The sequence below is a fragment of the Myiozetetes cayanensis genome, unplaced genomic scaffold, assembly GCF_022539395.1.
Source record: "Myiozetetes cayanensis isolate MyiCay16 unplaced genomic scaffold, myiCay2020 scf3, whole genome shotgun sequence".
Lineage (NCBI taxonomy): Eukaryota > Metazoa > Chordata > Aves > Passeriformes > Tyrannidae > Myiozetetes > Myiozetetes cayanensis.
Genome location: NW_026087521.1, coordinates 47,923,805 through 47,949,738, shown reverse-complemented (window position 1 = coordinate 47,949,738; position 25,934 = coordinate 47,923,805). Strand labels below are relative to the sequence as shown.

The 25,934-nt window shown below is 46.3% G+C and overlaps 1 protein-coding gene across 1 annotated transcript; it reads right to left on the bottom strand.

The window, feature by feature from the left end:
- Positions 1-2,490: 2,490 nt before the first annotated feature.
- Positions 2,491-24,054, bottom strand: LOC126645117 (solute carrier family 23 member 1-like). Its single transcript, XM_050325114.1, has 12 exons — positions 24,003-24,054; positions 21,025-21,174; positions 19,559-19,716; positions 15,760-15,919; positions 14,232-14,413; positions 10,858-10,978; positions 10,357-10,513; positions 9,909-10,162; positions 6,562-6,726; positions 6,105-6,213; positions 4,949-5,044; positions 2,491-3,786 (listed from the first exon to the last, which is right to left on the bottom strand). The coding sequence occupies exons 1-12, from the start codon at positions 24,048-24,050 to the stop codon at positions 3,539-3,541; spliced, it is 1,848 nt and encodes a 615-aa protein (XP_050181071.1). The 5' UTR covers positions 24,051-24,054; the 3' UTR covers positions 2,491-3,538.
- Positions 24,055-25,934: the final 1,880 nt, after the last annotated feature.

Sequence of the window (25,934 nt, the reverse complement as noted above, 5' to 3'; positions counted from 1 at the left end):
AGTAGCAGGCTTTGTGGGCGGTGTAATGACATTAAGGAGAAGATGAAGAGCACATTACTTTGGTTTCTCCTCTGGCGTGATCGTAGTTTACAAGAGCACAGGCTTGTGTGTAATGCAGGAAGATGGTTTCCTGTCCTGCAGAGCCAACTCTACACAGACAATAGCTGTTCTGGCCTGGTGTGTGTGAGGTCTGCTCTACCTTGGCAGGGAAGCAGCCCTGACCACAGTACTGTTAGGTGTGAACACGTTACACACTGAGCAGTGCTCACTGGTTGGTCTGATGGAAAGATTTCATAAAAAAATCTGGAAAAATGTAGGCAAGCAGGTCACTGGGGCCATGAGGTAGGAAGGAGTTGGAGGCAGAAGGGCAGCAGGGATGGAAGAGTGGGAAACACGGACACATCAGTGGAAGTGCAGCCATTGTAGGGGCTTGGGCAGACCAAGCTGAACAGGACAGAGTAGGACCCAGTACATTACAGCTGCACAGCAGTGTGGCAGCCCCTCACTTTACAACACACTGAGCATAACAAAGGGCAGTCCTACTGCCCAGGTCATGTCTTCTTGTGAGAAAGCTATGAAAATGAGCCTCTGATTAGCTGTTCTGGAGCCAGTGCACCTAGATACAAGCAAATACCCATCACTATGTCTCCTCAGCCAGAACAGCAGGAGCACCTGTCTGGACTTCCCAGCTAGCTGTCTGCCTCTCTGCAAAGCTGCAAGCAGTGACCCCACACCTGGCTGACATCAGTAAGTCTTGCTGCACTCGGGACTCAGTAGCATGAAAGAGAAACGCAGTTGACAAGTAGCTGGCTGTTGTCCAAGCAATCTGGAGCAGTCTTCAAGTGTTCAGTTCTACACTTGAGGCTCGTCTGATTTGCATTTTTTTTCATTAGGTAGCAAATAAACAGAAGCTGTGGTGCAAAGCCAAAGCTATTTCCAAAACTCAAGTGGCCACATGCAGTTAGGAGGAGTGGTGGCCCTGCAGACTAATCCCTGCCTACTTCATTTTAAAATATGGAATTGTCCCCATCAGGCAAATAAAAGGATATTTTATAAATATATAACTAACATATCAAAGGGCATTTATGAGCCTCAGATTGAAATAGAGATGCAAACAGCTTCTGAAAATCTGTCTTCTAAGCCTTAGCAACAGCAGATGCAGCTGCCCCAGACCAGCACACCACCACTCCCACCACCACTCCCTCCTGCAGCCGCAGCTGTCTGCACCTCCAGAACCATAGGATATGCTTGGGTAACTGGGGATTGGGGCCCCCTCATACCAGGATCTGTAAAGTCATGCCCAGCTCTAGGGAGCTTGCAAGCCAAATACAAGATGGGGACATACAGACACAGCAGCAAGGCTGGGTGTGCAGGGTGACAGCACAACAGACAATGTTCTCCAGCCTTGGAGTGGGCAATAAAAAGCCAGTTCTAGACTGATTTTTGTAATCAACCTGTGCCAATGATATTTTTTTAACAGAGCTAAAGCAAATATAAACCTCTGGCACTTGCCGGCATCCTAACATGTCTTATGGGGAAAAGTAAAAAGATATGGCTACAACCTCCACAGAGCTAACATAGAGAGAGTAAAATTACTGAGGCTTCCTCATTTGTGGGGGAACACACCCTATTGGTGTGACTTCTGTACCTCATCCATTAGCTGTGTGTCCTTTTCCCATTTAAACCTCCAGCCTGTGGTGGGTCTGGCCAGCAGCAGCCTGGAAGCTTCAGCACAGGACACAGGAACACGGTGATGTAGACTTTCAACTCACTTTCACACATGTGCTACAGCACAAGTAAATTTGAGAGAGATGATGAATAAGGCCATGGGTTTTCCTGCTAGAGAGAGCAGCCTGGGAGCTGGCTCTAAATGCACTTAGAGATATAGTCAAGATTGGGGATAAAGAAGATACCAGAACTGAGATGCCTGGGACCAGTCATATCTAAAATCTGCTATGGTGGAGGGGGAGTCAGATATACTTCAATGTACAAATCATTTTTTTCTCTGAAAGACATAACAACTCTAAGACACAACAATTCCAATATAATAGTTGCCAACAGAGGCTCTCCAATCTGCCCATAACAGCAAATCATTTATACCATAATGTTTCTTTCCTTAAGATCCCAACAATCCCACAATTGATCTATTCAGGCTTCATTCCCTCTCAAAGCAAAAAACCACATTATGTCTCTTACCAATAAACAAGCCACCTATCACTGCAGCTGCAGTGTGGGACCAAAGAACAGGGCTGTAATGGGCTTTTCACTGAAACCGCACAGTTTGGTTCAGTCTTCAGACTGAACCATCTCTGAGCAGGGGCTGGCCCAGATGACCTCCAGAGGTCCCTGCCAACCTGAATTACTCTGTGATTCTTTGAATACTACCTTCCACTCACTACAGCAACCACCCTGAGAAATATCATTACAGTGTACATTTTATTTATTTAAAAAAAAAAAAAAAAAAAAAAAAAAGGAAGTATAAATCTCAATGCAGGAAATACAAGGTTATGCTACAGCAACAATGTTATTACACATCATCAGCAACCAGCACCACATGCTATCATATTGTATGTGGCCATATAGGTTAAGGCTGTCTCTGCTGATAGGGAGCAGGAGCAAATGTGTTTTCCAGAGAAGTGCTTGTCACCACACAATCACCACACCAGACTGAACAGGTACAGGGGGTACACAGGACGTAACAGTTGCAGGAATGCAACAGATTTTGAGCAGAAGAGTTTTCTCCTTCATATTTGATGAGGATTCCTTCATCTTTGGTGCCTGTGGGAAACTGGCTCACCCGAGGCTGCTCCCAACACCCCAGATGGAATACATTTCAGTGAAGCTCGGTTAGGCCAAGAACCTAAGTAAGGTCTGTAGAGTCCCATTGTGGTCTAAGGAGGGAGAGGCAGGTTCAGAAGTCAGTCCATCCCATTAACCTTAGATGACTCTCTTACAATAACATTCATTTGACTGACTAAATTATCGGAACATGGAATGAGATGAATCATGACTTAGAGGTGCCTGCTCCTTCCCCTTGGCCAGGATGAATTATAAAACACAAGCTGACAGGTGAGTGTTGCCATTACAGATCTTAAAGGGGATAGGGATTAGCCTCGACCCACGGGATGCCTGTGAGTGTTACAGGGCCCACATCAGGATACCTTCTCCATTGGCTCCTTGAGCTGCCAGATGAGGGGACGGGAAGCCCTCTGCTTCAGCTGAACAGCTGCTCCTTGGGGTGCCCAAGGTTCAGTGCAAGGAAGGAAACAGAACATCTTTCCCAGGCATTTCTTGGGCTTTGGTGTTCCCCAGAGAGGGATTAGGTTCTTCCTAGAGGTGGCCAGGCAGGAGGAGAGAGGAAAAGAATGACTCCCTCAAGGTCACCAGTGTTGCAGGGAGTAGAGCTGAGAAGAGGAAGACATTATTCTCCTATTCCACCCTCTGACAGCTGCCAGGTCATGCTCAGATGATGAGGGCTGCAGACATGCTTTCAGACCTCTGCTTTCGAGATGAGTTTACCTGTGCTGAGGCCAGGTCCTTATATCTTTGTTTCAGCACCGATCTCGGAGTCTCTTTCTGAGCTTGCTTTAACTGTGCTTTTTTGTCCAGCAGCCTTCAGTTCAATTCTTTTGGGGCAAGCAGGGAGATACTGAAACCAAGAGGCAGCACAGTATTTGGTGCCTATGCCAAATGGAAGATCATAGACCTTGGAAATGAGCTGAGAGCTCTCCATCCCTCCCTTGTGGCTATGCTTCCATGCCAGGAGCCCCCGCTCCTCCTGTGTTCCTGAAACAGCAAAAATGAGATTGTTGTGTTTAAAACAGCAGGTGTTTGAGCACAGGACTACTTTGTGTGCCTCACACTCACTTCTCGAATCCCAGCAGGCCCAGCTCAACATACAGATCCCTTGTACTTAAACCCTTCTAGCTCCAAAGCTCTTTAAAAATATTCACTAATGAGCTTCCAGACAATACACGTCTTCATGCAATGGCTTCCACTTAAGCAGTCTTCTCCACTGCTTTCCATGGGAATCAAGTATAACAAGGCAAGTTTTTCACCTGCCATAGGAGATCCAAGTACTGTTCAAAGTAGGTCATACAGTGAAGTGAAGTGAAGTGAAAGCAAGGCTGGATGTTAACTGCCCAAATACTTCCAAGTGCATTTAGCTAGCAATTGCTGGTCAGCCACAGGTGTTTACCCTAGCCAAGGAATTCCTAAGGGCCCATAGCTGTTGCGGCAGCTGAGTCCCTCTTGGGAAAGGGAGTGAGCACACCTGTAATTTTTGCCTGGAGGAGCTGAAGGTTGAGTGCTACAGGAAAACTAATGAGTCAAAAAGAGATTGGCTTTCCAATAAGCCTGAGACAGTAAAAGAATCTGGTTAACAGATTCCTGCTCTTTTCCTGTAGCAGAAAAGAGGGTTTCCTCCTCTGTTCTTATGCCATCCCTCCCCAGGCTTGATGAAAATCTGAGGCTCTTTGTCCCTCTGAGGGACAGCTGCAGGTGCTATATCCTTCTTTGGTCACCAGATTTTCCTGTTGCTTTCCACTGCTGTGGCTCCAGTTCAGCCTCAGTTTCAGCAGCTCCCAGAAGTAGGCCATGTTGGCTCCTTCCACTTCTTGTAGCTGCCTTTCTCTCTCATCTTTACCAGCAACATGGCTCTAGGCTGGCATTTTCCCTAAAAGACATGTTTCTCAAATAAACCTTTTCCCCAGCCTGGGTTGTTCCTGAAAAATTAGTTAACTTTTGTTATGCTGCCATTTTCAAGCCAGAGACCATTTCAGTGACATCTCCTGTTCCTCACTCCTCTCTGGGAGGAGTACAGTCCCATGGTGTTTCGTGGTTGCTAGCGCAACTCCTGCCCATAGAACAGTAGTCACAAAGACAAAAAATACCAGGAAACAAACCCTAGCACAGGCACAAACCGGTAGTACATTTCAGCAAATCCTACCTGGAATGGTGTTATCAAGGATAAACCCCAGGAGTCCACCCACAAACATGCCAGTGGTAAGAAGCACCTGGATCACCTGGTCAAGCTGGATGATTCCTAGCAGAAAAACATAGCTTTGCATAGTGGTGTAGGGAGGCACATGTTTTACCAGCAGCATACCTGGTGCCAAGAGGCTGCAAACTGCATGCTTGCTTGGACTAGACTTGCAAATCCCAAAGCAGAGCATAAGATTCCGCAATGAAAGGGAGATTGATCTCACTGCCAGTTTCAGACCTACAGTTTTATTCTACATGATTGCTGACTGACCTGCAGTGGGCAGGAGATAATCTCATAAATACATTCAGAGCCTATTAACAGTGCAGACCACAGCCCTGTCCTAGAAAAACCCACCTTCTGCTCCAAACACATCCTGCACCTCCATGACATAACACCTAGCAGTTCCTACAGGAGCATAAGCTACAGTTCCCAAAGCAATATGAATATATTTAGCACGGGATTTCACCACAAGCTAATCAGGTGTGATGTTTCCCCTAGAGGGCTAAATAGACGCAAGGAAAGCCCAGTGGCACTGAGCATCTGATAGATCATCTATAGAGTGTGTGGTTTGTGGGCTGAGCTCTTTAAACAGCCCACCCAGCATGCCATGTATACTGTAAGAGAAGAAACTATGGCCTTTGTGATGAACACATTAGTCACACGAGACACAGTGAAGGGGTAACTGTTGGAGAACTGGAAATTTCAATAAAGTGAACTTGATGGAATTTAGTAGAGGAGTCTGATCTTGCATTTTGGCAGCACAAAGTTTTACTGTGTATGAGCACGTAAGAAAGCCTTATTCATCAAGACCTTGATCAAGATTCAGCCCTGGAGTATTCTCTTGCCCCACCCCAAGACTGTGTCCCAGGGAAGTGCTCTGCAATCCTTAGCTCGAGAGGAATATGGTGAGGTGCACTCACTGATCAACAGCAGAGATTTCCACACCAGAGGTGTGCATCAGAGCAAAAGACAAGAACAGTCCTGACAGAAAGAAACAGGACACAGTCAAAGCACAAGTTTCAGGGTTTTATCAGGAAAATCTGCATTTTAAAGGGTTTCTCTGGATCAGCCTTTGCTTCAATGTTATGCTACAGAGAATGCTTTTGGTGTCACTTCTTACCTGTTTCCAGCAGTGTACTATTTTTGCTCGCCCAGTTGGGAATTGTGAGGCCAGAAAATATAGAAAATCCAAAGATAAAGATGTTTCTTGAGGAATTCATATCTGTGTACTGCATAGAGAAATTTTATACATTACATTCAGAATTATCCCAAACTGTAGATTATTGTTGTGCTCATGAAACATGGTGGGATGCAAACACTGCAATCAGGAGTGGACCCGGCCCTGGTGCTGCTGAGGCATTTTTGATCCTGTGGTCCATGATGCCAGCCAGCCCTACCCCAGCCAGGGAGCCCTCTGCAATTTAGCCCCTCTGGGTACATCCCCGTATCTTTTCCCAAGGAATTGTCAACACAAATGTTTGCATTTGCTGCAGTGTGGTTATATCTGACACAGTCAGTCTGACTCGAAACTAAAGTCCCTTCCTCTAGGGATGAAACAGAGCTCAGACAGCTGTTACCTGCAAATTGGAAACCCCCACTGCCGTGATGACTCCAAACATCACGAGGAACATGCCCCCGATCACAGGGCTGGGTATGCTGGCAAGCATTGCCCCGACTTTCCCGAAGATGCCACTCAGGAGCATGGTGCAGGCACCAGCAATGATGACCATTCGACTCCCTACCTGGGGCAAGAGGAAGAGGAGGCAATCACACACCAATCAGCGGAGAGAGGCAAGGGACAAAAGGCTCCAGCACCAGCCTATTGGGCAGAGGTTGAAGCTCTGGCCCAAAAACTCAATGGCACATTCAGTTGAAGGTTTGGATACCGCTGCTGGTGAGCTGGGATGCTGACACTGAATGGGAACCGTCAGTATTTGTGCACCGGTGAATATTTATAATGAAAGGCACTCTGAGAGCACCACACCTATTTCCTCCTTTTTCCTATTGTTGCCAGAACAAGATCGTTATCCTTTTTCCTATTGTTGCCAGGACTTCAACAGTTCGCTGTTAAACAACAATAAAGAGGTTAAATTAAGAGCACAGTTATCCCAACACACAGCCTTGCTCTTGCTTCAGCCTAGAAATATCTTGGCATACATACAGCCTAGCATTGCAATCAGCCAGTCAATTCACTGGACAATCACTGTACAAAACACCTTCCACCAGGGTTTGGATTGCCATCTAAAAATGGCTTTCAATGAGGTGTCCCACAGTGATCCCTCCAGTCCTTGGAGACCAAGAATTTGGAGACCAGAGCTGGCTGATTGCTGCAATCCTGAGCTCTGGGATCTGATACGTCCTTTCTATCGCCAAGAAATAAGAAGCAAGAAAGTCTCTTAGTCTATCCCTATCTCTCATCACCCATCTAGCTTAAGTAAAAGCATTTTTTTTCCCTCATTTTTTCCCCTAGGAAGAGCTAGGATGGCCTTTTCTTGGTTTGGCACTACAGCAAAGATGGGATGAAATCACCAAGCTGTGTCCTTCATTCAGATCTGTTAGAGCGTACAAATAGGAAAGAAAAAGAGTATCTGCCAAACAAAGGTTCAAAGAGACATTTAAGACCATGAAAACTGAAAAGAAAAGCAGCGATATTTGTTAGACTTTCAATTCAAGATATGCCTTGCCATACTAAAACTTAGACTTCCTAAAGAATCATGCTAAAATTTACAACATTTGTGTCTCAGGCAGGAAAACTCTGTAATTCTCTGCAAACATTTTATAATTCAATTAAATATCTTCATACCTCCTTTTCAATGTCTGAAGAATGTCATATTTACAGGAAGGTCTTTTTGTGAATGCTTTCAATAAAAACATTCCCAGTAACTAATGGTGTTTCTTTTGGGCATTTCTTAAACACGTCTCTTTAAAATATTTTGAGTCTTACTTGATTGTGAAAGATAAGTTAAAAAGATTTCATGCGGAGTTTCAAAATAAAAGCATGCATTGCCTTCAGATGGGCTTTTTATATTCTTTGGCTTAAAACCTTAGGACACTATTATCATCAAAATGTTAATTTAATAAAAGTCAACAGATCTATTTGTTCTTAAGGATCAGAACAAATATTCAGATTCTCAGTTTGCTAAAACGTTGAATTACCATGTATATGGAGTTGACCTCAAAGGCAAATGACTTGATCCAGTGATACCACAACTGTGAGCATATACTACTAAAGCCTCTAGTCCAGAGTTTGTTTTGATTATGTCAGGAAAACAAGAAAATCAGTTCTCTTCCTTAAGGTTGAAGAAACTGCAGAGTTCCCTATATGGTGACTTTGAGGCCTTTACCTCTCTTTAAAATCCTTCTCTTCTTTTCTTGGAAGTGAGAGCTCAGCAGTGGCAAACTGGGCTTGATCAAGCAGTTTAAATATTGGTATCTGGTGCCATGTAAGACATTGCATCTTGGTGGCCTCCAGCAGCTTCTCCTTGCCTTATCTGACAGCTCCTGTGGGTATCTGAGATCTCCAAAGATTTCTCAGGTGGTGCTGGACTTCTCTGTTTAAGCAGACGAAACAAGTCCCTCGTGCTTCCATTTGTTATGGAAAAATGTGTTTCCCACAGAAAAAAAGAAACTAAATCTGCCTTGTGCTCTCAGCATCCCTATCTGTCTCAGCCAGAGTGTTTACACTGATTTAAAGTTGACTGAGATGACACTGTATTTTCAGCTCTCTTAAGAGTGGACAGGGTAAGCAGATGTGGGATCTAAGGGAAATATCTCTCCTGAATGAGCAAGGATGGCATGTCCACCTGAAGGACTTAGCGTACATGGTGACAACGTGTCCCGTAATCTGGTGACTGTGAATCAGGGCAGCATCCCATACACACAATATATGCAGCAAACTACATGTCAGGAAAGAATTGGCTCAGGTATATGGTCAGTGTGCACAGACTTCCTAGTGACAACGTACGTGTGTTCACAGGCTAAACTGGACTCCATGCAAACATCCAGACAGTCCTTGGTGCCAGAGGCAGCCACCTCAGCCAAACAATAACACTTCAATCTGTGAAAAATGGTTATTGTGAATGAGGTCTATAAAATCCAGTGAAATAAGTAATGTTATAGAGTGGAACCTGTAAGTTAAATTCTGCATTTATTTACTGAGTCACAGCTCTTCTGGCATGGCACTGCTTATTTGACAACAATTTGAAAATATTGTTCAGTTGGCTGCTGGCTGTACCTGTCCTCTGGATGCAGAGCTTGGTGAAAATCTGTGATCTGATTGTCCAGCTTATCTCTGGAAATTTATTTTCCTTACAAGAGCAATTAATACACTCAATGGATTAACAAAACTTTATAGAGAGGTAAAAACACAAACCTTTGCCATCACATTTTATAATCCTAAGAAATAGTCTACCTTTCATATGACTGCCATCCTTGCTTTATAAAAATTCTGGAATTTGAAGCCCTAATAAATATTTTCTTTCTCCTTCTTTCTTTCTATTTCCCTTCCCCTTCCATCTCCCCTTCTTTCCCTTTTCCTCTTTATAAATATATTTAGGAAGTCAGAGAGAGACAGACATATAGTATTTGATAAAGTCAGTTCTCAGGAAGTTTCCAGGTTAGCTCAGATGTAAAATGCTCTGTTTACCCTTACCTAAACCAGGTACCATGAGTGAGTGCACTAATGCCACATGCAGACCATACCCAGAGACAGAGAGGGACTGGCCACCTCTGTTGAGTCATTCATAGTGCTGCTGAGGTGGTCACCAATGGGCCAGGGCACAATTTTCCAGTGTGCCTTTCAGGGGGTGGGCTAAGATCACATTCCAGCTGCAGCACATACCCATGTGCACCAATCTTTTGTACGTACACCCGCAGGGGAACCCTCCAGGAGCCACCCCAGCCACCCCGCTGCAGTGAGGCTCACCTTGGTGATGCCCAGGGCCCCCACATTCTCGCTGTACGATGTGGTGCCGTTCCCCGTACCCCAGGCCCCGGCCAGCAGGCAGCCGATGCCTTCCACCCCAATCCCACGGCTGATGGCGTGCTTCGGTGGTGGTGGGGCCCTGGACAGGCGGGCACAGGCATAGTAATCTCCCACGGACTCCAGCATGGAGGAAATCACCCCGGCTAAGATGCCAAATATCCCAGCCAGGCTGACTGTTGGCATTCCCCACTGGCCTGCAAGTAAAGAGCTTGGTTCAGATGAGGGGAGGAGGGAGCACATTTGCCCTGAAATCTATTGCAGGGGAAGAAGAGAAGCAGGAATTATTGTGGGCGTTTGCCTGATTTTTTGGCATTTTGTCTCCCCCTGCTAGTCATAAGTGGAGGGGCAAGAAGGAGCAGGCAGGATGGGGAAGGGGGGGCAGTGGTACCTGGGTAAGGCAGCCGAAACCAGGGAGCCTGTGACAAAACGTCCCCACGGGTGTCCGTGCGAGCCAGGTGTCCGTAGGCGGTGGGGTCCACAGGGAGGACGTTGGTCACCGTCAGCACGTAGCAGAGCAGCCAGCTCAGGGAGAGCCCCAGCAGCACCTGCCCATCAGATGCAGCAGTGGGGTCTGGTTAGGGTATGGCTGCGTCTCCAGCATGGTTGTGGGGAGCAAGCTGTCGCTGTCTCCCTGCATGACCATTTCCCCTGCACATGGAATGGAGGCAAAGAGACAGCAGGGGCTCCTGGTGGCCCTTCCTCCTTCTTTCTCTCCCTCCCCAGGGTCAGGGACGTGAGAATCTTTCTCCCCCCTGCCCCTCGCCACATAGGCTTATCTGGGAAGCAGTAACTCATCTGGACACTTATGGAAAGAGCCCAGGCAGCCCGGGGCAGCTGAGGCCAGTCACTCTGTCACAGTCACCTGGTGTCTTCAGGAACCCCAACGTACCGGAAAGATCTGGAAGAGGTAAACTGGAGAGAAATGGCACTTCTTGCCTTTCTGGTAAGATGGCAGCAGCACAGGAACATCTTTCAGGTACTGAGAGAACAGAACTATGAAAAAAATCGTCCTAGGAGGAGGGAAAACGAGACCATGAACAAAGTGGGTACCCAGCTGCCCACCTGTCCCCACATTAAGTGAAGACCTGATACCCAAGGACCCAGGACTCCAGAGGACCCAAAAGCAAGCTTTCAGAGCCCGAGGGTGGCTCCCCACTCCAGCAAGCCAGTGGTGGAATGAGCTTTCCATCATACGCTACTGATAGATCCTGCACATTTGCAAATATCTTTCCCCCTATTGTTTCAAGACTGGCACCCCAGGTAATGCATCAGTGAGTATGACACAGTGGCAGAAAGCTTAAAAATGACACAAAAGCGAACAAAAGACCTGAGAGACGTGCAAGGTCCAGGCAGGGCCTGAACCTCTGTGTAATTTAGATATTCTAGAAATACAGGATTTATTGGCTTCCTGATTTCAGGTTTACCTCTGCTGCTCTGCAAGTGGCAAAAGGCTCTTAAAGTGGCACAGAGTAAAAGAAGAGGATTTGGATTGGCTGTGCCAGTCCCTGTTTTGAAAGAAAAAGAACGTGTTGGGACTGCGAGGCTTTACATGGTGCCCGCAGGGCCCTCCCAGCCAGCTGAGAAGAGGAGAGGACAACCCTCCATCTGCAAGGACTGCACTGCACAGGGGTCCCCCAAGGCAGGGGTGCTCCTCTGTGTCCCCGGCAGCACCTGGGGCTCATTCTGGAGGAAGTGACCAGAGATGCAGCTCCTCTCCCATCCCTTGTGTAGGACACATCTGTGAACAACAGCACAGATGGGTGCACTCACAGCCTGCCCCACATGTCTTTCCTCCCAGGAAGGCCAACCAGATGAAGCTGGATGCTCTCAAATGTGGCAAGAGGGCAAGAACTTGGGCATCCCACCTCGATTGCTGAGCTGGTAGAAGACATTGGACATTTTCTTCCTGTGTGAACCAGGCCTATGAAGGGCTCCTCATTTTTTTATAAAAAATCTAAATTGTATACATTGAGTGAATTAATCTGGGCAGGATTTGATGAGAAATCAATTGCACTCGATGAAGTGCACTGACAGTGCGTGGAAAACTGGTAGGTTTCCATGTGTGAAAAGGTGACAAACTATAGGTGCAATAGTCATGGACAGACAGAATACCAGCAGTGCAAATAAAATGCTATCCATCACAATTCAAAGCACTGGATGACTAGAGGCAGAAAGTCTGAGGAGGAACTGATTTCCATTTGAGGTTTCTAATGCTGCAGAGCCCAGACAGACTGTGTGAGTGCACATTTTGTGCATTTGCATGAACAAAGGTGCTCAGCAGCCTTATGAATCACTACAGAACCCTCGTCTGTCTCAGGGAGGTGTCACTGCTTATTATTCAGGTTGCCTGACACATTCCATTAACAAACACTATTTTCAGCTGCTTATAATTCTAGCTAACTTTACCTCTTTGGGATGAAAATTTCCATGGAAAATGTCTGCCTCAGGACAAATATTTTTTGAAAAATATATACCAAACCTATTTCTAAGAGTGATATTCAGTAGACATAGTATATAGCCTGCACTGAAAAGGTCATTTTGCCTTGAGCAATAGCAGGATTTGCTTATGACCTGGAGAAGAAATTTGAGATTTAGTAGGACTTCTTTGGGGCAAAGGATATTGCTGTTTCTCACAAATATCTGCTCAGATATGCTCAGTCTGCAACAATGGTCATTCACTCCAAGTCCCAAGCAGTCAGCAGAAACATCTTAGGCATTTGCAGACCATAAAGATTCTAAGCCTTATGAGTATGTTCAGGTCTTGCCCGGTGATGAACTGTGTGTGCACCATTACCAGGGAGTAATTCAACACACACTAAAGAAGTTTTTTGAGGCAACACTTTCCCTCTTTCCCTAATGACACCCAGGGAACATGGAGAAGGCAGCAAAAGAGGACAAAACTGGGACAATTCAGAGCACAATGATCAGGGTGGGGATGAGGTATCCGAGTCAGGAAAGAAAGTACCTTATTATCATTTATTATCAGGATTATCATGGGTAGAAGTTGTGACAGAAACGAACTGGACAGAAAGGGTGACTTGGGTTGAGAGTGGAGACACAGGCTGGAGGACTGGGACCCCATTAATGGAGTGGCATAGTTGGGCAAAGAGGTCAAGCATGACTCTGAGGTTAGGAGCTAGTCTCTGGAGAAGAGAGACAGAAAAAGGAGATAGTTCAGACAAGAATATACAGTTTGAAGAGGAAAATTCAAACTGGCTAAGCAAAGGGGTTAGGACAAATCACCAGAGCTGGAGAACGGGACAACAAGCCAGAGATGTGATGGGAAAAACAATGGTGGAAAGAGAGCTCGGTTCCAAGCAGGGTTTAGAGTCTTATAGGGGGTGTTGGCGGAGGAGACCAGCTAGGTGAGGAAATGGGAGTGGCGAAGAGAGGTGGCTTTTGGGGCCTGGGAGGGCAGGTGCAGGGAGGAGAAGAGACTGAGAGAGAGAATAGACTGAAGCATGTCCCACAAAGACATGCTGCCTTCCCAGGGCTACACTCCAGCCCAGGTCCTGAGTCTCCAAAGTCAGCTCTGAAAGCACCAGCAAATGATGGAGCACATAGAGAAGTTAACAACCTACTCCTCTTGCATCCTATCCCAAGCTGAAGTCTACATTAGGGATCTGAAGGTGGCAAGTCTGCAGGGCAACCATACAGTGGCATTTCTACTTTTTTATTTCATTTCTGAAATACCAAGGAAATTCCACCACCCAGCACACTCTGTACACTCATGCAGAAGGACACAAATGTCCCTGAAAGAGCACTCACTGCAAAGCTACATGTGCAGACAGACGTTTCCAGAGCCACCCAGGCCCTCTGTAGAGAGCACAACTCCTCCTCCTCAAGTGAAAACAATACATAAAGCACCAGCTATTTCAGCTTAGAATACCTGACTGTGAGTGCTCAACTTTGTCATTCTAGGAATGTCTTTTTAACTTCAATGATGGGTGTGCATAGACAACTGTGACAGAGACTGCCCACACACTGGAAAGACCTGTTTCTCTACTGACCTATGAACTTTGGATTTTTACAAAAATCAGGTTTTTAAGCTCATTTTTGGGTTTTTCTTTGTTGCTGAGGGCTTTAACCTACTGAGGGGTGAGGGAGAATAAGTATGTCACGCAGTTGCCTTGCACAAACATGTCACACATCAGTGACAAAAAAAAAAACTCGTACCCAGGGAAACTCTGCTACAGACTGTGAAACTTGGTTTCATATTACAGGCAAGTATGCTCGGTTTTCCCAGACGAGAGAGAGACTTACATGAATGCTATGCCCCAGTGCTGCCCAGCCTCGTTCCCAGCAGACTCAAAGAGAGGTAGCGCAACCAAGGTGATGGTGGGGGCAATTGTCAGGGGGCCGATGAACCTCATCAAAAATCCAATCAGGCCAGAAAATCCAATGACGATTTGAAAGCAGGAAGCTACAATGATAGCTCCTTGCACCTGGAAAATGGAGGAAAAAAATCAGAGGTTAGAAGACCCTTTTCTTCATTAGTCAGTGCAAATCCAGCGTGAGATCCAGGCCCAATCTCCAGTCACAAACTGGCATGGAGGTCTCCCACTGACAACAGAAAAACCTGGCTGAACATTATGTGTGAGGGTGGACCACCAAAGCAGCAGCACAGCACCTCCCTCTTTGGCTGATGGATTTAGTCCTCACCAGGGCTAATTTTATGTGATTCCAAAGATCACCTCCTCCCTGTTCTCTTGGTCCACCCAAGCATGCATCAGCTGCCCTGCACTCTCCTTTCTGCTCACCCCAAAGCAGGGGAAATTTCAGGGCTCTTGCCCTTAAAACAGGAGCAAGGCTATGATCTCTACTATCTCCCTTCTGGGAAGAACTTAAATCACTTCAGCACAGTGGTGGGGCAGGTGAGTCATTACAGGATCTGTTTTTTCTGAGTATCAGTTTGCCTCCGGGAACATATTTATCACCCTGAACTGCCCTGTGTTTGACAATCACTGCTAAGGAGCCAGCAATTACATTCTGAAATGCTGCTCACTTCAGGGTCAGCTTCAGGCAGGGGACTCAGGGGTGAGGCTGCTCTCTGCCTTCTCAGATTTGGTGATAAACCCAGGCTGGGTCCTCTGTGGTGCTGAGCACCTTCCCTCCCCCAACTCCAAAGGGAAACACAGGGTCTGGGTGAACCACCCAGCCTGAAAGGAGAAATCAGCAGTGTCCTTGTGATAGATTTATGTGTATCAGCAGAGAGAGCAGCCTATGCTGCACAGCAAATCCTTGGTGAGCTCTTAATGCTTCCCAAGTGGTTTGCAAAGCACACCAACAAATGGATCGACAGAGGCAAATTTAGCCACTTGCTCTAATAAGACAATTGATGTAGAATGAGGTAGTGAGATCCCTGACCTTTCCTTCTCCCTTCTGACTACCTAAGATGCCCTTTTCCTTAATATTTACAGTAGGTTTTGCCTTGCCTTTCTTTTTGCTAGGTTTCCTGTGCTTAGACAGGATCCTTTTCTTGGAAACATTTTCCCTCCCGTTCTTCCTCAAGGCTAGCCATGCTTCATGGAGAAGGGATCTGGCTGGACCACTGGAGATTTTGCAGGGACCATAAATCACATGAGGAGGTCTGCATGTCTCCTGTTCAGCAGCAGTGAAGCACCTGCTTTTATGACAGAGAATAAATGCTTAGGAAGCTTCAACAGGGAGAAGACCAAGGTCCTCTGGGAATAGAAGTTTCTCCAGCAGTGATGGCCGTGACATGGTCAGGCACTTCTCTGAAAGCAAAGAGTCCTGAAACAAAGCAGGTGCCACTGAAAATGTAATATACCTCTCGCATCCGTGTCTGCCAGACTTCAATGAATTCTGGTGAAGAGGCATTCACCAAGGTGGCATTCTGTGTCCAGGCAGGGCACTTCCAACTGGGGAGAGACAGCATTGCCAGGGTGGGAGTCAGGAATGCGAAAGTCCCTCCTTGAATAATAGGCAACCTTGAAGAGGAGCAGAGGGAAAAGATAACAAGTGAGAATGCTACAAACTCAGCTCCATAGGGGTCAGATAAAGGAAAGCAAAATAAATTTAAAAATCAGTTTGCCCATGGCCCCTGACAGTATCTTTTGAAATGTTCTGGCAGGGACCATGGGTGGGAATTGCAGCCCATTGCATGCAAGAGAAACAATGTGGGGGAAGAGCTGAGATTCGAGCACCAGCGGTGGAGAGGCAAATTGGTGCTACAGTCAAATGCCACTACCCACATTAAGGAAAAACAGTCCTCCTCAGGGCTGATGAAACCACAGACCTGCACAGAGTAGAACAACAACCAAAGGAAAAATCTGGAGGAGGGGAGAAGACGAAGGAAGAAAGATGGAGAGACTCTGAAGAAAAGCTCAGCATCGACCACGGTCCAAATCTTGCCAATATCTAGTTGCTCCCTCCATCCCCTTTGGCTGCCTCAGTTTTCTTCACAACCTGTTCACGAACACAAGGACAAGCACTGGCTACTGCCCACATCACAACCATTCTCAGTTTGAGGGCAGTAGAAAATATGACTTGGTTTTTAGTACACCAGGCTTTAAAGTCAATTCCTCTGCCCTGTTTCCACTGATATTAGAAAGGAAACGTGCAGGGAGGGGTCTAGGGGCACTGAGTGGGTGAGACCTTGGCCCTCCCCTCATGCCATGTGTTTTCTGGCTTACAGTAACCATCTCTGTGGGAAGCCCTCAGGCTAGCAAGGAGCTTGTACCTCCAGAGGAGCTCAGTACTGGTTTTGTGCAGAGCTTTATAAAGCAGAACGATGTTCCTATGAGCTACACCAGCCTCTTCTCTTTCCACACATGAAGAAATGGAGCCAGGGACCTAAAAGGCCTGACTGACTCCTCTAAGCCCCACATGCTTTAAGCCCCCATTGCAGTGCAAGTTGTCTTAGGCGTTCCTCCGGTGTGCTTGAAAATCCCAAAGCTGCCTGAGGGCTGGCATAGCAGCCCTGAAACAGCAAGCAAAACCTCTGAGGTGCCCCTGCTTCCTTTCCTTTAGGAAGCGTCCCTGCTAGAAGCCCCCAAAGCAACCTCTCCATGTGCCAGGATCTCTCACGGCAACTGCTCCGAAAAGCAATGGGGCATCAAGCTGGGTGAGTGCTTTTGCAGGTCACAGATTTCCCTGAAACAGAAGCATTTCCACCATTCTCTGGAAAGCACCTGAAAACAAGAGATGGCATAGCTGTAACAGCATCGTGTCTCTGTCACCTAAACCAGATATTTTTACCACTGCAATTATCATGCACAACAGAAGCACTGTCGGAGCTTTGATGGTGAGTCATATTTGAGTATCAGTTATCTGTGGAGTCACCTACTTATGGTATTTGGCCAAATACATTGCAGCTTTCAAACAATTTTGCTGGGCAAGGCAAAATAAAAACAAAACAACCAAACAAAAAGAAACAGAGAAGGCCCAGTGCCATGACTTAAATTAGCAATAGATTTATAGCTTCTGCTGCATTGGTCCTTGAGCTATTTCACAGCCAGTGCTGGCATGTGTGGGCTTGGAGCAAAATGGGGTGCCAAGGTGATGCTTATGGGGCACACTGAACTCCCTCCAGTGGGGTTTGCCAGAGGGAGGCTGCAGGATTATTACACTGTGATAATGACTGCATGATGTCAAAGCATTTACTAAGCAGGGCTCACCATCATGGCAAATGACCTGTGTCTCCTGTCAGGAGCCTCTTGGATAGTGTCTCCAGTGACTGAGACTCATCTCTGCTTTTTCATGCTGTGTAACGTGACTGAGCTGCAGGTTGCAGTGGGTCAGGTTTTCCCTCAGCTGTTGCTCCTGGAGGGCTGCTTCTGAACTGCACTCACTCTTGATGGAAAACTCCTCAACTTCATGGCCAGTTCCCATCTGTTTGTTCATGTGCCAACACTGTCTTTTAGCCAAAGATAAAAGTTTCTGCCCCCCAACTTCTCTCACAGCCTAGTTACAGGCTGCAGCTGTCACCCACCCCTGAGCTGCCACTTCACCACATTAACCAGGTCAGCCTCTGTAAGAGGAATGGTCCAGTCCCTCTTCTCCGTGACACAATAATCATCTCCATGCCTCTTCTTCTCTGAATTAATCCTAAATATGGACACCAGAAAGTGTGCAGAGCACTTAGCCAAGAGCTCCCCAGGGCCTTGGAGAGTGGCACAGAACTTTTCCAGGGAAAAGCATCCCTCGAAACTCATTACTTACCACTTTTCTGGCTGTCTTGTTGGTGAATTATGGTCATCAATTATTACAGGCTTTCAGTAAACAGTAAAAGGAGAAAAAATTATCTGCTTCCAACTGTCTGCTCAGGTTTGGTTTGCCTCTGGCCACACAGCAGGCTGTCCCACCTTTCTGATAGGAAACAAGGCAAAACTGCACCCTCAGCACGGCAAAAGCCATTCAGGTTTACCCTATGGGAACAACTCCTTACCACTTCATTTGATCTGTTGTTCCTCATTTAGCTATTCAGCCATGGGAGAGGCTCCCTGATACTCTTTCATCCTCAGCTCACAGAGAGCAGGGGACGTCACAGCTCTCAGGTATTCACAGAGGCATTTGGAGGATGCCTGGGAGAACTCCAGCCTGAATTACACTAGCAGCCACAGCTACAGTCGTGCACCCCAGCCTGAATTTAACTGAAGAACCAGATTCTCTCTTTTTAGTGGTCAGTGTGCCCCCCTTCCTCCACTAATCCTGTAGCAATGTAGGAGAAGGGGAGCACCCTCCAGGAAGAGTTTGTCTACAGCCACTTCTTTAGACACAGAAAGATGGAAAAGTTGCAGTGGTGAAAAAAACAGGAGGGGTAAAAATATTTTGTGGAGCTGGCAGTTGAGCAATAATTTGAAGGCAGAAGTTTCAACTAAGTCCCTCAGATTCAGAAGCCTAAGAATGTGTACTTTTTGCCTTTGAAGTGAGAAACACAGGTTCCCACCCAACTGGAGAAAAAAACAATCTGTGTAAAGAGAGAGGCAGCCCAGAGTTATGACAAGGGGAACAGAAGAAATTTTGCAAGGTCAGAAAAGATACAGGGTCTTTCTGGAAAGGAAATGTCTCTCATTAGGTGCTTCATTTTCTGGGTGCTGAATGGCACTGTCTCTTAAACAGCTCATCTGCAAAGAGGATTTACCTTGCTTACATACAGATTGTGCCACGAATCCTTGAGCATGGGAAGTGGCACTGCATAACAGGACATGATGCAGAGCTCCTCCCCGAGTCCCTAAGCAGCAGCAGATGGAATTCAATTTGTCCTAATTATCCCCTCCCCTAGAGTTTCCCGTGGAATCCATGCTCCATTGATCCCAGGCACATATCAGAAGGCTTCTGCCTCAGCCAAAGGATCCTTGGGGTAAGGAGCAACCAGATACTCTTTACTGCATGTTGCAATGCTTTATTGTTTTGAGAACAGATTCTTTACAAGCCCAAGAAAAGGTGTATGAAGTATCAGGAGATGCAAAAGTCAGAACAGTGAAGTAGCCCTGCAAAGCTCTCATGTGCAGTAATTTCAGGGTGCTTTGACATGTGCCCTGATTGCCCAAGGCAGGGTGGTGGCCAAGCACACAGTAACTGCTCAGCACACAGTAATTGTGTCCCAGTTCTTGCTTTTGGCCTACCTGACTCCAAAGAGGACTTGCAGCAGGGTGCAGATTCCTGAGACAAAGAAGATGGTGCTGATCAGGTGGCTCTGGGTGAGCAGGTCATGCTGGAGGCAAAGCTCTTTGGAGAGGATCAACGGGATAGCTACAAGACCTCCCATGGCTGTCAGGAAGTGCTAGAAGGCACAGAGGAAGACTGGGTGAAGCAGGACACAGAACTTGTTCTGTATTATTACTGTGTAGTTGAGGAAAATCTGAAAGCAACTCACAGGTCTGTGTTTGGGTGGTACTAGTATTACCCATTCTCTCTTCTGTTTTAGCAGCCTTAATTCTCTGTTAGGAGCTGTTCCAAAGTACCTACAAGAATTGTAATGTATCCACTCAAATTTCACCTACGTTTCACGCCCAAAGACCTTTGTAGTGCTCTGGACTCCTCAGACCATTGTCAAACACAACCAGCTTATCTGTAGCACCTGCAGACCAAGCTGTCAGGGCTACTCTTCCAGAAAGATGGGTATGTCCCAAGGTAGAGAGCAATCAGGCAAAGTAAATGCAAATATTTAAGTCCGTCTCATATACACCACAAATGATAACATAAAACGCTGGCACATTGGAGCTACAAATTCTTTACCATCAGTAGCTTTTCTCACACAGTGCAGTTATGGATAACCATAAAAACCAGATGCCAAAGAATGGAGGAACTGGGCATCGTATTTCGCAGAAGAGTCACAGACATATTTCTACAATGACCTTTAGTTAATGACTAAATATGAAAATAATTTTTCAAACTTATTTTTGCTTTAATTATTAACCCTGGTTGTGAGCTGTCACCCTGGAGCACAGCGGTGGAACCAGTGGCACTCAGAAACTCACTGTGTTCATTAGAGGCATGTTTTTTTTAAAATTATGATGCTACTTGTTCAGAAAACCTTGAGTTGATTACACTCTAAATTTGAGACAGCCTTTTAAGGAAAAAAAGTACAAAATTCCCATCAAGCTCCAAGCACGGTCCATCATTACCTTAATCATTCTGAGGTCTCTCTTCCCCAAGGCTCCATACCCAGCATGGCACTGGTGGCATTGTGTGGTTTAACACCCCTGGGCAGGGACACCAGTCAAAGCAGTGTGTGCACTTCTGCTTAGTTTTTGTTGCTGTGGGAAGGCAGAAGTTCAGAAGCCCTTACACAGTTTACCTTCAGCCAAGGTACACAACCTGCTCTTAATAAATATTTGGCCCTAACCTCAGGACTCTGCCTTACCATTTGCACTTCAAAGGGTGCAATGTAGTTGTGGGCACAAGGATAACAGTCAGTGTTCAGGATCTGGTGGGAAGGACTGGAGTTCAACAAGATCCAGCCCCACAGCTCCAGTCGTGCCCAGTGAAGGTCAAGCATTTGCAAATTCAGGTTTTACCCCCGTTAACTGGCTGAATAGCCATGAAACTTCCACCCATCCCCAGCCTCCACCTGCTCCCCGCATCGCACCTGAATGCCCAGCAGGATGCACAGATACCAGGGAGGCACATCTGTGACAGTGTAGGCAAGCTTGATCCCACCATGGCCAGTGCCCCCACCTTCCTCTGGGCCCCGGGCAGCGCAGTCTGGTGAGGAGCAGTAGTGACTTCCATCTTCACCCTGGACAACAGGAGAGACCCTCTGTTACCCACAGCCTGGCCCTGCAGGCACCCAGCAGCCACCTCTCTTGCAGCCACACTCCATGTCTGGCAGGAACAGCTCCTGTGTAGCTTTCAGCAATGCTAGGATATTTAAAAAAAAAAAAAAAAAAAAAAGAACAAGGAGGGGAAGTTAAAACTGAGGTATAAAACAATTATAGAACATTGCCTTATGCACGTGCATGTCTAGGCCTGAAGAAACACCAGAGGGTGTCTCAATCTCAAAGGGACATCTGGACAAAGTGTGTTAGTATCAATAAAGTCTAGCTAAGGATGAAGAAACTGCAAACAGAAGCAAGGGAGAGTGTGCAATGGGTTTATCAGTAAAAGCTGCACTGTCCTCTGGTCTCTGCCCCTCCTGGAAATTCCACCCAAACAGCATTTTTGATAAAATATGCTAAGACACCTGGGTGCCATTAATTATTGAGTAAAAACATGTTTTGTATTTCATTTCCTTGGTCTGCTCTTTCCAATCCTTACCAGTGTTCTGCTTCAGTAAACACACCTGCCCTTCATCTTACTAGAAAACCTCACTCCTGCAGAGGAATTGGGTAAAACACAGGGACACCAGTGGATGGGAAATCCCAGTGTCCATTCCAAAGGAGACAACTGAAATTGCTCCCCAAGAGGGTTCAGATCCCTCCCCTCCCTGAGCAGCCAGAATCCCAGGGTTCCCCAGGGAGCTGTATGTCTTGTAGAGTTTACCTTATATAAAGGTGTATTTTGCCAAGGAATTTCTTTGTTCAAGATCCCTCCCCAGAGGCACCCAGCTCTGGCTGTTTCTCCCATAGTACCACTCAGATCAACTACCTTAATGGACTTAAAGCCTGAGACTCTGCTATGAGATACCTAGGGCAGAGAAGCTTCTTTAACAAACAGGGTGTATTTATCCAGCCTAGGCAAACTGGGAACATTACAGATACTTAAAAAGAGATAGGTGAAGGCATAGTTAATTCCTACTGAACTCAGGCATGAACTTCAAGAGGAAAAGGCATTTCTTAATAACTCCCTGTGGAGACATTTCATTTCAGAATAAGAGAGCCTGAGCCATGGATTAACAAACGTACAGCAAGGTGCTTAAGACTGCCCATGCATGGAGTTATTTGGGGACAACTACTCCTGAATAACACCATGGGTAGATGAATGCTAAGCTAGGCAGACAGGAGTAAGCTCCTTTCTTTTCATTGCAGTTTTCCCTGTGTTTACCAGGAGGCATATTCCAGCCAGGCAGAGCCTGTGCCAGCAACAGTCCTGCATGATCATCACATGAGGGCCTGGCCCTTCCCAGGAGCTGGAGGGGAGTGAGCGAGCAAGGCTCGGCAGGGGAAGGATGGAGTGGAGATAACAGGATGAGACAGGAACAGAGGCAGTGGACTCAAACTGAAATGCAAGAGGTCCCATCTGAACATCAGAAAACACTTGTCGCTGTGAGGGTGACCAAGGTTTCCTAGAGAGGTTGTGGATTTACCATCCTTAGAGATATTAAAAAACTGTCTAGACACAGCCCTGGGCAGCTGGCTCTGGGTGACCCTGCTTAAGCAGGGGATTTGGAGAAGGTGACCTCCAGAGGTCCCTTCCAACTTCAGGCAGCCTGTGATGCTGAGATGATGGCAGGAAGACAAGGCAGGAGCAGTGTGGAGCAGGGAAAGGGAACCACTGTTGAAAGTTGTCAGCCCAGCTGTTCCCATGAATCCAGGGGACCAGGACACCTTTTATGTGCCTCGGGCTCCAGGCACAGCATTAGGGTCCTCAACCACATCTTAAGTGCATCAGGAGGGCAGTCAGAAACTGAACTGCTTGAACTACAGGTAAAAGACCTTTGTCTTTTACCTTCTTTGGGGTGATTCAAACCAGAAGTCACAAGCCTGATATGCATAATGGCAGAGCAAGTAGAAACAGAGACCCTGTTAGAAATAATGAAAGAAAACCTCTGGCTCTGAGCACTTCCCTGAGCCTCTGCCCACAACTGGCACAGCACCCCCACCTCCACTGCTCACAGCAAGCTCAACCAGAGCTATCTAAGAAATGTGGGACTTGTATACTGGGAGATTAAATGCCTCCTCCAAGGTTGCCCAGACAGGTGGTCTGTGCCAAGGTAGCAAGATGGTTGCAGGACCCCACTCCTTCACGTCTGCTGACAGAAAAATAGGCACCTCTTTTATTTTCTAATGGAGGTGACCCCTGCTGTGAGATACTCTGTGCCCCAGGCTCTTGCCCTACGGCTGTTATAGCCAGCAGCATTCCCAGTGGATCCACACCCCTGGATTGCCACATCATTTACAGCTTTTATTTCCCTTCTTATTGCCCTCCCCCACTGAATCCCAAACCCCTTTTTCACCCACCTTTCTGAAAATTCACCCCACTGGAAATAAGTTCAGAAGACAAAGAAACACATTCCTTAGTAGGCTAAATTTCTACTATTATTTTACTAATTAACAGATAAAATGCTGCACACAGGAACATAGCCACAAGGAGCCAGGAGATCACTGGCTTTTTAGTACAGATACAGTCATGCTGCCGTTCATCTCCATTATTGCTTTAGAAATAATAGAGAGAAAAGAAGTTAAAAGGGTGCCAGAGAGTAGAAAGTACTCTGCATCTGCAGCAGCAGAAGCAGGCGGCTGTACTGAGGAAATCATTCCTCAGATTCTTGTCGACAAGGGCCAAGACAGACATTACCACACATCAGTATCCTTGCAGCCAGCCCAAGCCCCCCGTTTTCCCTTTCTCCTCCTTTCACAGGGCTCGCACCTGTTTATGCAAGAATTACCCTTCAGAAAGCAGACTCACCACAAAGCTGGGGTTATCTAGCCCGTTGAGATCTGAGGAGGGGGTCATGCCTTCCACTTTCCTTCACCAACTGCCTTGAAAAAGAAAGATCAGTCAGAAGAGGAAAGCCTCCCAAATTCCCACTCCTCCCAGTCAAAACAGCTCTAAAGAAATGGGGTGAGAACATGCAGAAGCTGGACTTCAGGAGTCAAGCAGCGCTCAGTCCTAGCTATTCATGTGAGCTGTACTGCAGAAGCATTTCCTTTCCTTTGGCTTATGTAAGTGACTCCTTTTCTCCAGCTGATTAGAGGACCGGCATTCAAACCAAACTGGAGAGCAGCCCTTCCCTGGAATGAACGAATCAGTGACTGATGGCAGAAAAAACTTCATCCATAGGTAAGGATGCTCGAGGGTATCAGGTGACCTGGCACAGCCTTGAAACTTGTCGCTTCATTACTGTTTCAACAGCAACTTTCATTTTCTTTGTGGGTTGGGCCTCTTTGAAGATCTTTGTCCTCATCTTTAGGAAATTCAGTTTCTAGATAGTTTCATTCATTTCATATGTAAACTACTGTGTATTTTGGTTTAGATACAAACATCATCATCTTGTATGATACTCCTATTACAGCATGAAAAAAATATGACTTTTACTGGGAACTTATTTAAGACAGCAACCCATGATCAAATGTTTATATATATTAGTCGTTTAACTTATATAAGTTTTAAATAGAATAAGTCAGAGTATTGTGTGATTTAGAATGCTGTTTCCTTAGCCTTGCTTGCTTAGCATGGGTAGCTAGAGTTACTGAAGCCTTGGGCCATAAGCTGTGGACTTTGACCAAGATATTCTTTTGGCTGAAATACAGTTAATTTTCCTAGTAACTGGTACAGTTCTGTGTTTTGTCTTTAGTATAAGAAGAATACTGATAATACACGGATGCTTTAGTTGTAATATTTATCCTGGGTCAAAGACTTTTTTAGTTAACCATGTTCTGTCAGCGAACAAGAAGTGTAAACCACAAGATAAGAAGGCTACAACCATCAGCAGAAACTCAACTCAATAAAATAAGGTAACAGCTTGCCTGCTTGGAGACCGAAAAATAATCCAGTAAGATATTAGAAGACTCCAGACCGAAAATCACCATTGGACTAAAAAAGTGCATTAATGCACATGAGGGGCAGGTGTGTAAGTCAGAAGCATATAATGCCCAGGGACTTGTTCACGGTCCTTCTCTGAAGACATTCAGGTCAAGCTGACCTGCTGCTGTACCACTCTATTAAATTGTTTATTTTTATAAATTCTGATGCCTGAGACTCTGCTGTGGGAAACCTATGGCCGAGACTGAAGGAGGAGGAAGTGTACCTGAGAGTGGGGGTGTGTGTGAGTGAGGACTCAAAAGGGGCACGAGGCAGCTCACTGGAGCTGCTCACTGCAAAGGTACTCTGGTCTCAGCAGTTATAGTCTTGGGTGGGGGGTGTGTGTGACTCCTTGAATGCTGTGAGAATGCTCTGGCAGTGTGTTCTTTCACACAAGTCATCAGAACTCGACATCAGAGAGGTACAGAAAATGTAAGAGTGAAAAATGATAACTTCAGGTCTTCTGATTATCTCCATGCAGCTAAGGTTCCCAGCTGGTGGCCATCAGATGGCCCAAAGCATAGTTACCCTTTTCTTAACATTCAGCAAATGGTGTTAATGCACCACCCCACCCCAACCCTGCTTAGATGACTGTAATTTAATGTCTTCCTGAGGCAGCACACTTCCCAGACCAGCTGCAGAGAACTCCTGCAGGAAGGGGCATGCTATCACCTACACTCAGGTGATACCTACACCATCCATTGAGAACATCTAATTACCACTCAGGACGCAGTGGAACTGAAATAAGCCCTGGTCCCTATTCCTCCTGGAGAGCTTTGGTATTCTCAGCCCCTCTCTTGAGACCAGGACCACCTT

What these genes read in the sequence shown, in the direction of transcription:
- LOC126645117 (XM_050325114.1), bottom strand. Translation starts at nt 24,050, where the DNA reads ATGACCCCCTCCTCAGATCTCAACGGGCTAGATAACCCCAGCTTTGTG. An exon ending in GGGCCCTGGGCATCACCAAG is followed by an intron (nt 6,727 to 9,908) that starts GTGAGCCTCACT and finishes CTCTTGCCCCAG; the next exon opens with GTAGGGAGTCGAATGGTCAT. An exon ending in TAGTACACTGCTGGAAACAG is followed by an intron (nt 5,045 to 6,104) that starts GTAAGAAGTGAC and finishes TTTTTCTGCTAG; the next exon opens with GAATCATCCAGCTTGACCAG.